This window comes from Dipteris shenzhenensis, chromosome 13 (assembly GCF_047967505.1).
Source record: "Dipteris shenzhenensis isolate YYH24624 ecotype China chromosome 13, Dip_SZ_1.0, whole genome shotgun sequence".
Taxonomy (NCBI): Eukaryota; Viridiplantae; Streptophyta; class Polypodiopsida; order Gleicheniales; family Dipteridaceae; genus Dipteris; species Dipteris shenzhenensis.
The window spans coordinates 49,538,723-49,551,390 of record NC_141608.1 but is presented as its reverse complement, the minus strand read 5'-3'; the positions used below and the strand labels follow the sequence as shown (position 1 = coordinate 49,551,390).

The 12,668-nt window shown below is 42.0% G+C and overlaps 1 protein-coding gene across 2 annotated transcripts; it reads right to left on the bottom strand.

Moving 5' to 3' along the window:
- Positions 1 to 8,718: 8,718 nt before the first annotated feature.
- On the bottom strand, positions 8,719 to 11,493 carry LOC147895527 (putative inorganic phosphate transporter 1-3). 2 transcript variants are annotated; one of them, XM_087383489.1, is made up of 2 exons: positions 11,437 to 11,493; positions 8,719 to 10,597 (listed from the first exon to the last, which is right to left on the bottom strand). In XM_087383489.1, the coding sequence occupies exon 2, from the start codon at positions 10,517 to 10,519 to the stop codon at positions 8,873 to 8,875; it is 1,647 nt and encodes a 548-aa protein (XP_087239615.1). In that variant the 5' UTR covers positions 10,520 to 10,597; positions 11,437 to 11,493; the 3' UTR covers positions 8,719 to 8,872. The 2 variants fall into 2 exon arrangements, with proteins under 2 accessions (XP_087239615.1, XP_087239616.1); XM_087383490.1 differs by lacking the exon at positions 11,437 to 11,493 and adding an exon at positions 11,149 to 11,415.
- Positions 11,494 to 12,668: the final 1,175 nt, after the last annotated feature.

Below are 12,668 nucleotides of genomic sequence, written 5' to 3'. Positions count from 1 at the left end.
TGTCTATTTTTGTAATGTAGGATGTGCAATGTGATACTGCCCCATGGGGATTGATCACAAACTGGATGTTTGTGTTTGCTTCCCACAATTTTGACATTGTTTTGTTGAAGTTGTTTGTATATATGTCTTTTGGCTCCCTTTGCAAGAACAATGTTGGCGCATCAATACTACGCCAAATGGTGATAATATACTATTCCTCTACCATGCTTAGTAAGAGTAATGTTTTAAGATCTACTATCATTGTTTCTTTGACCAACAATTTTGCCTGGAAAGCCTTGTATCTTTTTGTACACGAGTTGGTGTTGGTCATCTTGGAGTGGTTGTAATATGCATGTCTTCCTTAATGGTGCTTGAGGGAACCCAAATCTACATTTCTTCCCTATTTTGGTGCATGTTTTCCTGTGGTTATGGGTTTGGACGTCTTGGAGATGTGCTGGTAGCTGTGAAGTCTCTGTTGTGATGTGGATGTTGACATATTTTGCTATTTCATCATCGTTGCAATGTTGAGGATTTGGTGCATTAGCAGCCCATAACAACCAATGATCGTGTTGACTTCCCCTATTTTGAAACTCGGTAATGAAGAAGTAGTCCTCTATTGGGCCTAATACAGTTTCGTCTTTGCGAACGAGTCTCTTGAATGCTTGGAACTTTTGTACATAGTACTGCGCTATCATGATTGGGTCCGACTTGATCATTTGTTGCATGTCGTATAAAGAATTTCTTGTTTTTTTATTGTTCTGGTCGTCGAGTAGCTTGTGCAAGCATGACAACAGTGGTTCCTACCTTTATTCGACAGATGACAAAGTAACAAAAAACATAGGCAGCCCTAGTTGTCTCAGCATGGCGAAAAGTTTATTTTTGAGTTTTTGCTTGTAATCTGCTGATGTCTGCAAACACATGAAGTCCCTGTAGCCTATTCTTGGCTTTAAAAGTTGTTCTATGTTTGTATCGACAAGTGCTGCCTCAGCTTGCAGGCGTATTCCTTGCATTTGTGCTTTTTGCATCCGTACCTAGCTCAAGGAAAGGATTTGTTGCACAAGATCTTTCACCATCTTGAAGAACAAATTCTCAATGGAGAGTGCAAACTAGCGGTCCTTATTTTTGTTTTTCCATTTCACAATGTCTTGATAAGTTGTCCCCAGGCGTGTGCCGAACTGTCTCTCATTCTCGAAGAAAAGTGTAGGGAATCCTAGTTCCTTGCAGTTTTTATCATAGAACAAGCTTAGAGTCTTGAATCCTTCTGAAGGGGCAACTACAATAGTTTTGTTCTCAAAATCAACTACTTGTTGGGACATGTAAATCCCATGAACCAAAGTGTCTATGACCTCACACGTAAGGATTTCCTTCTTGGGCCATTTTTGCAGCACTGCTCTGGCCGTGCTCAGCATTCTGCATGCTCTGTATATGTGTCAACCAAAGTGGGTTGATTTGGACATTGTTTTCTCTGTAAAGTGGGCTTTGCAATAACTCATGCATTGCATGCATCATAATGTTTGGATGCACCAATATAGTTGTGGTTGTAACTTAGGTGATGTTTGATTGCAACTGTTACTATTGTGCTATCATCAATGAATCATGGCAATAATTTTTGGGCTCGTTCAACATCTGCAAACACGTTTATGATGCTTCCGTGCAGGCCAAGTTGCCCTTCATATGTTAGCTAATGGATTTGGGCGAATGGTATTGATATGGAGACAAGTCTCTCCTTGACTTTGTTTAGTGTGGAGGTGTGCTGTGTCTTTTTGGCGAAGCTTGTTTTTGCATAGAAAAATTTAGGCACTCTGTGTTTTTTGATGTGGTTTTGGCAAAGAGAACACAAGTATTGCCCATCCTTTGATGTGATTTCATCCCAACGCCCCTCTTAGAGCCCTCTTAGTGCATGAAAAATTCATCTGTGGTGGTTGTTGGGCTTACTCCTTGATTTAAACACTAGAGACCCATAGCAAGAGCATGCATGGCTGGGTGTGTCTTTTACCTTCATAAAGTATTGCTCTTGTGCTTTGTTTGTTGTTAAGTCTTTAGTTGCCCGTTTCTTTTTTCTCCACAGTTGTTGGACTGTTCAATGTGTTTGCAATTTGAGGTTCCAAGCAGGCCTATGCATCTCTCTTATTGGTACACCGTTATTGAGGATGCATTGCCATATTGTATATATTTTGTTGCAAACTCTCTTCTCGTTGAATTTTGATTTGGAGTGGTCTTGCAAGAACCGCGTTGCAATTGCCTTTGCAAGATCACTGGGGTGGGCTCTAATCACATTGGCCAAGGCCCCCTTCCTCCCATTGATTGTATGAGCCCCTCTTTTTTTGGGCAAGTAAAGGCATGATTGTCATTGGGGTTGTTGATTCATTCAATTATAGGAGATTGTGTGTTGTAGGGCCCCTTGTTTCGCGCCAATGATTATTTCCTCAAATGAGAACGCAATATTGAATATTAAGACCCTAAAGCAGTGTCCAAATTTTACATCACAAGCTAAAAGACATTCATGCACTAGGGAGTGGGGGTGCAAGATGCCAAGAGCTTCTCCTATTTCAGTTACACCTAGCGTAGGCTCGATATTGCTGTGTTGTACATGCTCTCGGGCCATTTCAAGCAATGTTTGCAAGGTAAAGTGCACGCAGGCATGCCATGATATCATCTATGAACTCCTGCACCAACTTTGCATGGGTGTACCTCCTCTCTGTGAGACAAATGTAAGCTACAAAAGGGAAAGGTGAAAATTAGACCAGCCAATATGCTTGGTAGACAAATGCAGTACTTGATTGTTGTCTAAGTACTTACTGTAGCACAATCCTCTACATTTGGCCCATCCACAATAATGATATGGTTAGAAGGTGGCCCGCACAGGTCTATCTTGACAACAACAACAAAGGCTATGGTTTCCATCAATGACACGAAAGAAGCTTTGGACTTCTCCACTTGGTTTGCAGCCCAAGGTGTGTAGATTCTAATTCGTTTCTTTGGAACAAAGGATATTATGCCATCAAATGGCTCACCCTTGATTATTGTAGTTGTTGCGACGCAAAGAGACAAATGAAGTTTCGCCTTTTCTTGTGATTCTTTTGGTAATGGTTGGACCCTCGATCCTAAAAAAGCTATCAACTTGCAAAAGATCCTTGAGATGCAGCACATAGGCATGAGGGACATGTAGAGTAATGGTCTCACAGCATTCAGCATTAGTCAAGTCAACACGCTTGAAGATCGAGTATGAGACATTATAGGCTTTGAATGTACCATACTTGGTCAAAGCCTTCCCCTCGAAGGCGAAGCGATACAACATAAACTCAGATAATGACTCTATGGCCAAGGCTGAAAGGCCATTGGGATGGGCTGCTATTGCCTATGCTGGGACTATTGCTTTTCCTTTTGGCAAGTCACTAGCAGGGTTGCTTGTAGGGTCATTTTGTTTATAAGCCATTGTTGGGTTGGTTTCAAATAACTTAGGTGGTAAGCTATAACTTGATGTGAAAATACAGTACAAAATAGTGAGATGATGTGTGCTCAAAATGTATTGAGCGAATAAAAACTATTGCAACCTAAAAATAAGTAGAGCTATTCATTGGAGACACAATTGCACCGAAACTTTTGCAGGAAGGACCAAAATGAATTTGTTTAAGTAAAGTGATTGTATTGAACATTGTGTGGCCATAATTATTTTAACTATGAATTGGCCAAAGCAAAGAGCTTATCAGCAAAAGTTATCGTGAGGCTATCCTAACAAATTCGATCTTATAATGGCTATAAGTATTTGATTTGGCACTATCGATTACTCATTCATGATTTCAGGCTCAGTCTCTCCTTCTACTAGTGGTGGCCCGAGCTCCATCTCTATCCTACAATGCATCCTTGAAAGGCATCCTCTCTTTCAAAGCTCTTGTCGGATTGGCAGCAGAGAGCATACTTGCTTAGAAGTGATGACTAAAACAATTCATAGAAAACTTTTTTCAAAAAACAAAAAAACACCTTTGGCATATGCTTGCTCTGCTGCTAATTGAAATGCTATCTTTAGAGTTCGCTTTGCAGCCTTTTTGATGCTTGGATGTGGCAACAAGCTTCCATCTTTATTTGTGGCCTGCTGGGCGGAGGTCAGCATGAGTGGTATATTGATTGTGGGTGCTGGAGTAGGGGAAATGATTTTGATCAAAACATCTGCAAGATACAAAAACAAAGCCTTGGTTTGCGAGAGCTCGAACGATATTGCTCATCATCCGTTGTAGATTAAAAAAACAGCATAGGTATACTTTTGTCATGCAATAGTAAATAAAACAAGCGTACTACAACAAGCATAGTGAAAAAAAAAAGGGATGTAGGAATCTTGGAGGATTGCAAAGGAAACGTCCAATTTGAAGATGAATGTAGAGGACATTATTTATTCTAGAATGTGAGCGAAAAATTCCAGCGGAGATTGAATTTGAGACACAAACTATGATACACAATTTAGAAGAAGTTCTCCGATTGGGAAAACACTATCATGGTGTTAATCAAACAGGACACAACGAGTAATCGCATTTATTGAAACGACAAAATGAAAGCGTGTCACAACAATCCATGACAGACAGCAAAGGAGAACAAACTGGTGTATAGAAACATATGGACTTTGCAAGCAACCAATGCTCGAAGTGGTACCTTTGGTTATGATTTGTGAGGGTACGTCTGAGCCATGTATAATTATTTTATTCTGAGGTTTTGCTTTAGCTTCTATGGTTTCATCAGTGCTAGATTCTTCCACGACTTCTGCAGAGAAAAGTATAAATAATGTAGAGCAAATATAGATTGTGGCACTGTATTTATAACGACTTATCATAAAATTACTGTGATAGTAGAACATGGCCTCTTCAGCACCTGGACGCAGTTCGGCGATGCTCATCATGTCTAGTATCCAATACGAAGGTTCCAAAAATGGAAAATCAAGCGGGGTTCGAATAAAGAAAGTGAAAAACGAATAGACGTTTTCAAAGCTCTTCAGTACCTCACTTGAATTGGCTACTGCTAGTATCCATAGAATCACATGATCTTTGCTGTTCCTCATCCGGACTCGCCATGGTATAGAACGATCATTTGTGTGGCAATGCGAATGTAAAAAGACTATGGAGATTCTCATGTTTGATTGCGTTTTTGATAGCCAGGAATGAAGATAGAATATCGCAACAGAGAGGGTGCCTGTGATCGAAATAGAATGTTCAAAAACAAAGAACCATACTGCCCTTCCCTAAGCACTGAGAATATAAACACTGAGAATATAAGTGCTGAGAATAAGTCTCACAAATAGATAAGATACTGGCATATTACCTAGATGTCAATAGCCGTAGTTGTATTTCTGCATATTGGCCATAAAGCCCACATTTTTCTAACGACTCCCATGTTAACTTGCCCCCACAAATAGAAAACGAGCAAAGCACATGAGGGTGCTAAAATTCAAATTTGGTAGAGGACTTGCAAAACCTAGCCTTTATCAATACTTTAGATATAAATTAGTAGGTGGATCATTGGATTCAAAACCAAAACTTGGAGGATACATTTGCTATTAAACTAAAAAGAAGACCATGCTAGAAGGAACCTTTTTTGGGGCCAATTTATTGCTGATTTTTGGAGTTGTAATATGAGGAAACAGGTCCTTCCTTGGGAGAATTGAAAATATTAGCACCGAGAATAATTCTTGCATATAGGCCATAAATCCCACATTTTTCTAACGACTCCCATGTTAACTTGCCCCCACAAATAGAAAACAAGCAAAGCACATGAGGGTGCTAAACTTCAAATTTGGTAGAGGACTTGCAAAACCTAGCCTTTATCAATACTTTAGATAAATTAGTAGGTGGATCATTGGATTCAAAACCAAAACTTGGAGGATACATTTGCTATTAAACTAAAAAGAAGGCCTTGCTAGAAGGAACCTTTTTTGGGGCCAATTTATTGTTGATTTTTGGAGTTGTAATATGAGGAAACAGGTCCTTCCCTGGGAGAATTGAAAATATTAGCACTGAGAATAATTCTCGCGTATACATAAGATATTACTTGAATCATTTTTTGGCAATTTCTTTGAGCTTGGAGGAAAAGAAAAGGCCGTGGAGCAGTTGGCAAAATTAGATATATGTGTAGCAAATTGCACTCATGCTTGAAGGTTGTATCCGAACCTATGAAAGCTTGCACCTAAATGTGAATTAAAATGAATGTGACTAAAATCCCTATGCTTTACTTGCAAGATTCTCTTAAACTATTGCCTAGTTTGAAATCCCTTGGAAATCAAAGACCTCTCCTGTTCAAGTCTACATCCCACACAATTCATCTACCAAATTTCCAACTTAAACACTAGCAAACCTGATAGCTTTCAAAGTTACAATTATTGCCTTGCATGTTATTGAATATAAGTGGTAAGGATCCTGGAGACCTCACATGTAATGAAGTACTTGATTGATTGCTTCATCAGCATTGTTACATGCAATGTCTTTTCCTACATTCTCATGGGGTGGTGTTTTCTGCTTGTGGGTTTTTGGTGGGGTTTGTTGATGCTGGTTGTGCTACTTTGGTTGGTTGGAGTTTATTGATGCACTGCTTGGCTATCATTGGCTGACTTCACTAGCTTCGCTACTATTTCTTTAGTCTAGGTTGATGTTTATGCAAGTCTTGTGGCTTTGTTGTCTTCTCCATTAATTTTTGCAGTCTCGACCGATGTAATTCTGTCCAAATGTTAATGGATGGCAAGCAAAGATCTTAGCTCTTGTGATGTTCCTTCAACACCAATGGCTACTCAAATGACTTGGTGGTGCGAGTGTTAGCCAAAGCAAGGAAGAGACAGCTCCCATTGTGGCTCAAGACTTTCCTTACAAGCATGATCTTTGGAAAGTCCACTTTGGAGAAAATTCAATTAACCATACTACCACCCCAATATTATTAGTGACACAAGATCCATGGTAATGATATACTTCTTACTATGCTTTTTCGGCTTTCTCGCCCTCTTGCAAATTTTCATACAAACGTTATTGTGGTATTCGTTGGAAATATTTTTGCTTGGACAAGACATAGATGGCCAAAGCAATAATGATGACGATAGTTATGGCGGCCATGACCCTCTTTGTGAGGCACGAAGTAAAAAATGGTAAGAATAATAAACACGATAACTGCCATAGAAATACTATGTCACTAACAAGCAACTCAAAGATAGACAGCTTCATCTCCTTGTCTCTGAAGCTCCTTGCCTCCTTGGATGACGCTCATAGCAATGAGATAGCAACTGGGAGTAATACACCGGTAGCTTCTTTGCGAACAAATTTTGTATAGGGCTGAAGAACAGGGCTTCCTCCAATCCGAGAAACCCAGAGTCCAAAGCTGCTTTGTCAAAGCATGAGGTGAAAGGTTAGTGTGATTATTGGTAGGATGCAACAAATAGATTGGAAGGGGTGAGGATCTACGCTGAGATTAGATGAGACGAGGCAAGCTGGGAGGCCCAATTTGAAGAGGAATTATGGTTCAACATGCTATAGAGCTCTAATAGTGGTGGGCAGGACTCGAGCTTTTGGACATGTTCAAGAAAATGTCTGGAGGGCATGAACAAATCCCAGCTACAACAATGGAGCCATTATTAATCCTTGCAGGACGATTCAAGAAATAGCCCCCTCATGCAAAACATGAAGGAGAAACTGTCGTGGACTATGCATACTATATGAAAAAGCCGGCCACACTAAAAGAGGTTATAGCTTTTTTGCTTAATGTTACATGATAAATTTTTGCTATATGTTACACTCATGGAACCGTTAGATCTTCAGGAAGATCAACTTCAATAGATGTTGCCACGTGGTTACATGAGAGCTCAAAAAGGATAACTTCCCTCTAGCCTACCTGCTGTAATCATAAGCTGTGACATAGGGGTCAGATAAGGCTATCCTCTCTTTCCAACTCTCTTTTGTTTATTCATTGATGAATTGAAACATTAGATGAGAAAATATAGTCAAGAGGGAGTACAAATTATGAGGTATTCCGTACTCCTACTCATCTATTTTAGAGAGCTCAAAGAAAACATGCTCAGACTATATGAGTAGGTTGGGTCCCCACAAAATTGGCAAAGCCAATCCTACATGGCTAAAACTAAGAGAAGATAATCATAAGCAATGACATAGGTTGAAACAAGGTTATCCCCTCTGCAACTCTCTTTGGATTATTTGCCGATGAATTAGAAGGCTGAATGAGGGAAAATAGTGGAGAGGGAGCACCAATTGCCGAGTATGCTTTACTTCTTTTCATCTATGTGGATGTTATAATTCTCTGTACAAAAGACAAAAAGAACATGCAAACACCCTACGACGCATTAGGTAAATTCTAGAGATGAAATTCAATATTGCAAAGACAGACTTCATGATAATATAAATGTCCTTTATGTCTAAAGGGAACCTTGGAAGCAATCAAATATCTAGGGCTTGGAAGTTTGAGTTGATCAAGTATAAGTGAAATACATGCATGGAAAGAAGAGTAGGGGAGGTTTGAAAGACTTATGCAACCTTCAAACGAGATAAAAAACACATCAATGAATTTGGAATGAGGAATTGAAACTAACTTTACTCATCATTAAATTAGAGGGGAATCAATAATTAATTTAGCCACGATGCACCAACGTTTAACCCTATGCCACCTCCCTTTTAAACTATAAGAGTGGTAGCCATCTCTCTCTCTCTCTCTCTCGTTTTAATAGAGAAAAAAGGCAAACCTAGATTTAAAAAGTTTATAAGATTATACCAAGCTATTTCCAAGTATAAAGATCATGGTTGCCCGAGATGACCTATTTGTTGAATTTGAAGGGTGACCCTCCTTTTTTGCTCAAGGTAAGTTTTTTTCTTTTTTTTTTGGGACAGGCAGCTCAAGCATGAGGATTTTGTGGCTATCGTCACAGCGGTGGATCTTGGTCGCCCATTGCCACAGTCCGCCGCCAAGACTCCATTGTCTGATCGTCAGCCTGCTGCTGCTGCTGGGCGTCTCCGGAAATGTCTTCCAAGGATCGCCCCATGGGCTCCGGAATCAGGAATGTCAACAGGAAGCCCAGAGCGCTGGTCCCTGCCAGCATCACCAATGTCCTCCACACGCCCATTCCTGGCCTGTAGTCTGCATCGTCCAGCGACCGATCGGGATCCTCCGCTGCGAATTGGAAACTAAACGCTCCCAGAACCGCTCCCAGCTTGCCCACCGCAGCTGATATCCCGTGACAGGTCGTGCGGAACCTCGCTGGAAAGATCTCTGAGGGAACGATGAAGGTCGTCGTGTTGGGCCCGAAGTTGCAGAAGAAGAATGTAAAAGCGTATAGGACGACGAACCCCACGTGGTTGTTCGTCTTCCAATGGTTGTAGGGGATGCCCAGAGCCAACAAGAAGGCGCTCATGAAGAAGAAGCCTTGGAGTTGGATGGGTTTCCGGCCGATGCGGTCGATCAAAAACACGGTACACCAATAGCCAGGAATGATGGAACACAGGGCGATCAGCGCCTGTGCTCTTGATACTCTGTAAACTTCTTCGATGGCACTCATGGTGGATGCCGCCGGTAACCAATTAACAGCAGTGAGCATGTCTTTCTCGAAGAGGTTGAGTGTGTACCAGGGGAGGCCCGCGAGAAACCACGTCGTGGACGTGCCCAACAGATGAAGGCCGTGCTTCTGAAGAAATTCTCGAGAGAATAAGGCGTAGTTGGACTCTCCCTCCATCAACTTAGAACTTGCCAGAGCGTCCGATTCTGCATCGAACTGCGTTTGCAGAACCCGGCCCATGTCATGGGCCGCTAGCTTGGTATTGCCTGCAACCAAGGCCGTGTAGCGGGCAGTCTCAGGCATCCTCATGCGCCAGTAGTAAGTGAAGCCTGCTGGCACACAGCCGAACAAAAAGACGAGCCTCCATACGTAGTCAGCCGCGGGCGGAGTGGAACCGAGAGGGTCGTCCTGGAAAGGAGGACGGGGGTATTCAGCGCGTAACACAGAAGAGGCCATGATAGCCACAGCGGCGCTAACAAGGATGCCAAAGCCTTGGTTGGCGAAGACAGCACCCACGAAAGCTCCACGGGTACTGGTATTTGCGTATTCGGACATAATAGTGGCGGAGAGAGGGTAATCACCACCGATACCGAAGCCGAGCCAGAATCGAAAGAAACAAAGGGTGCCGATGACAGCTTCAGGGCGAGAGCCGAAGGAGAGGGCAGAGGCGATGGAGCTGCAGATCATGAGGAGGGCAGTGAGGCCATAGACTTTCTTCCGGCCCATTCTGTCGCCCAACCAGCCGAAGAAAAGCTGCCCAACGAAGGCACCAACCAGCGCAACTCCATTCACGGCCGAGTTGACACCAGGCGGAAGAGTGCCCGGCACCCCCGAACCCGGCTTGTAGAAGTAGATCCTACCCAACAGCTTAGTCACTGTAGATATGCATATGAGATCGTAGGCATCCGTGAAAAATCCCATGCCTGCGATGATGATGGTCGTGAAGTGGAAGCCCTGCGTCTTGGCTTTGTCCAACGCCTCCAGCACCGCCAACTGCTTCTTGGGGGGCGGCATCATGGTGTATGTTGTCTTTCTGTTCCCCAAAACGCCCTCGCAAACTTAGATTTCTCCTCGTCTCGCCTCCCGAATCATAACCTGTCACAGAAACACCCACAGTAACGCTGTCGAATAACTACGGCAAACAACGTTATATGTCTCGCTTTCGAAATTTCTCAAAGTTGGATGTGCCTAAAAGGTACGCTCTCTCTCTCTCTCTCTCTGCGCTCTCTGTGTTTAACGAAAAAGTTCTTCAACAGCGCATTGCTCAACCCTTGAACAAAATGAGGTGGCTTTCCAAGGAGCCAAGTAATCGGGGCAACGAACAACAAACTTCTATCCCTGCCCGCCCTCTCCAAATGATATTAAGCCTATCAACACCTTTTCATTTTAGTTTCTCTATCTAGGTAGTCTTTGCAAACTTGAGTCTTCCCAACATTCTTTCTAACGAAAAATTCCTCAACGGCGCTTTGCTCAACCCTTGAGCAAAATGAGGTCAAGGCTTTCCAAAGTAGACAAGTAATCCTAACAACGAACAACGACTTGTATCCACTGAGGTTTAAGGGTTTAAGGGACAAATGCATGAACTGGATACCCTCAATAAATCGACTAACAGAGAGGGCACTTAATTGTGGTGAATGGAAACGCACATGCTATACACTCCTCACGGGAAAATTTATCCGTGTTGGGCGTTGTTCCAAGAAATTTAAAAAGAAGATAAGCTGCATGCGCTGGAGTGGTCGTCCGAATAGCAATTTACGTCTACAAAAATCCTGACGATTCCTGACGAATCTCGAAAATTTGAGAAGAGTTGCTACTCATCAGCAACCAGACTCAACAAACTACTGCTTTTGGACCGACCATAAATGGAAAAACGTTTCTAGCCAAAAACTGCGTTGAATAATGGAAATTAAACAAGAGAGCGTCCTCGAAATCACCGCAACAAGTGACAAGTGCAATGGAGGAGGAGCCCGGAGGAGAAACCTGCAGCAGGGAGTAAGTGTGACACTGAAAGAACTGCGAGAATAAGACCCCTATTTATTTATTTATGTGCACGTTTGCGTATTCGGTGGTCCTACTTGAAAAAACTATTTTTTATTATGAGGACCATACTCTTCTTAAATTTTGATTTGGAAATCTGGTTGTGTACCTCCGTACATGACATAAAAAGGAAGGTGCTTTTTCCGATTCCCCTATAAGCCTTCCACCCATTTTTCCTATGCTAGCCTAGGTGGCAGCCTTTGTGTTTCTTAGGACGGACATAAATTGTATTTTCTTTATGCTCTTCTAACACTCCACCCAATGATACTATTAAATAATGTACTTTGGTACATTCAAGAAGGAAATTCTTCTAATGCTTAAGGGAGTTCTCATGTTTTTAGCATGCACAAACTTAGTTATAAGTTCATAGAGCTTTTAAATGTGATCTAATAAATACCTAAGACTTTGATAATCACCCCTTTCCCCTTGCCAATTAATCATATGGAAATGTTACATGTGTGCGCATGTGGGGTATATTTGACATCACGTGCACGTGTGTGTGTGTGTGTGTAAGGAATGTGATGAGTGCATCCTCAAGGGAAAGCTTCTCTTATAGAGTCTCCTTTGCTTCCCATATCAAATCCGTTTCAGGCTCTTTCATTCCGGGATTCCCATGTGCCTGAATCTCATCCGTAGATATCCTTGATGGCTTCCCTTCTTGTACTTCTTCCTCTGCTGCTTCATCTTTTAATGTGGATGTTTCCCACCGTCTAGAGCCCTTTTCGATTCAGCAGTCTCATTTTGTAGGAGTGGAGTCTAGCTTGCCTCTCTAGTCATTAAATTGCAGCCGTTTGAATTGCATGTGGATATATTTCGTTCAGATGTAGTTAATGCTAGTAATGAGGATGCGGATTTTCAAGAGCATGATAAACAGCTGGATATATCCCCCTCAGATATAGCTCAGATGAGGCTTTGATAGAGTAGGATACACAGGTGGATATCTCTCCTTCAGATATAATTGAAGATGGTTGTCTGGAACACACAGTGGATTTGAGAGAGCGAGGTATAATAGTATCTTCACATTAAGTTAAAAGCACTTTTTCTCTAGAGAATATGCATCCTACGCTACAACAAGTTTTTGACCTGGCCATACAACGGTTTCGTCTTCCGGCTTATGTAAAAAAAGAAC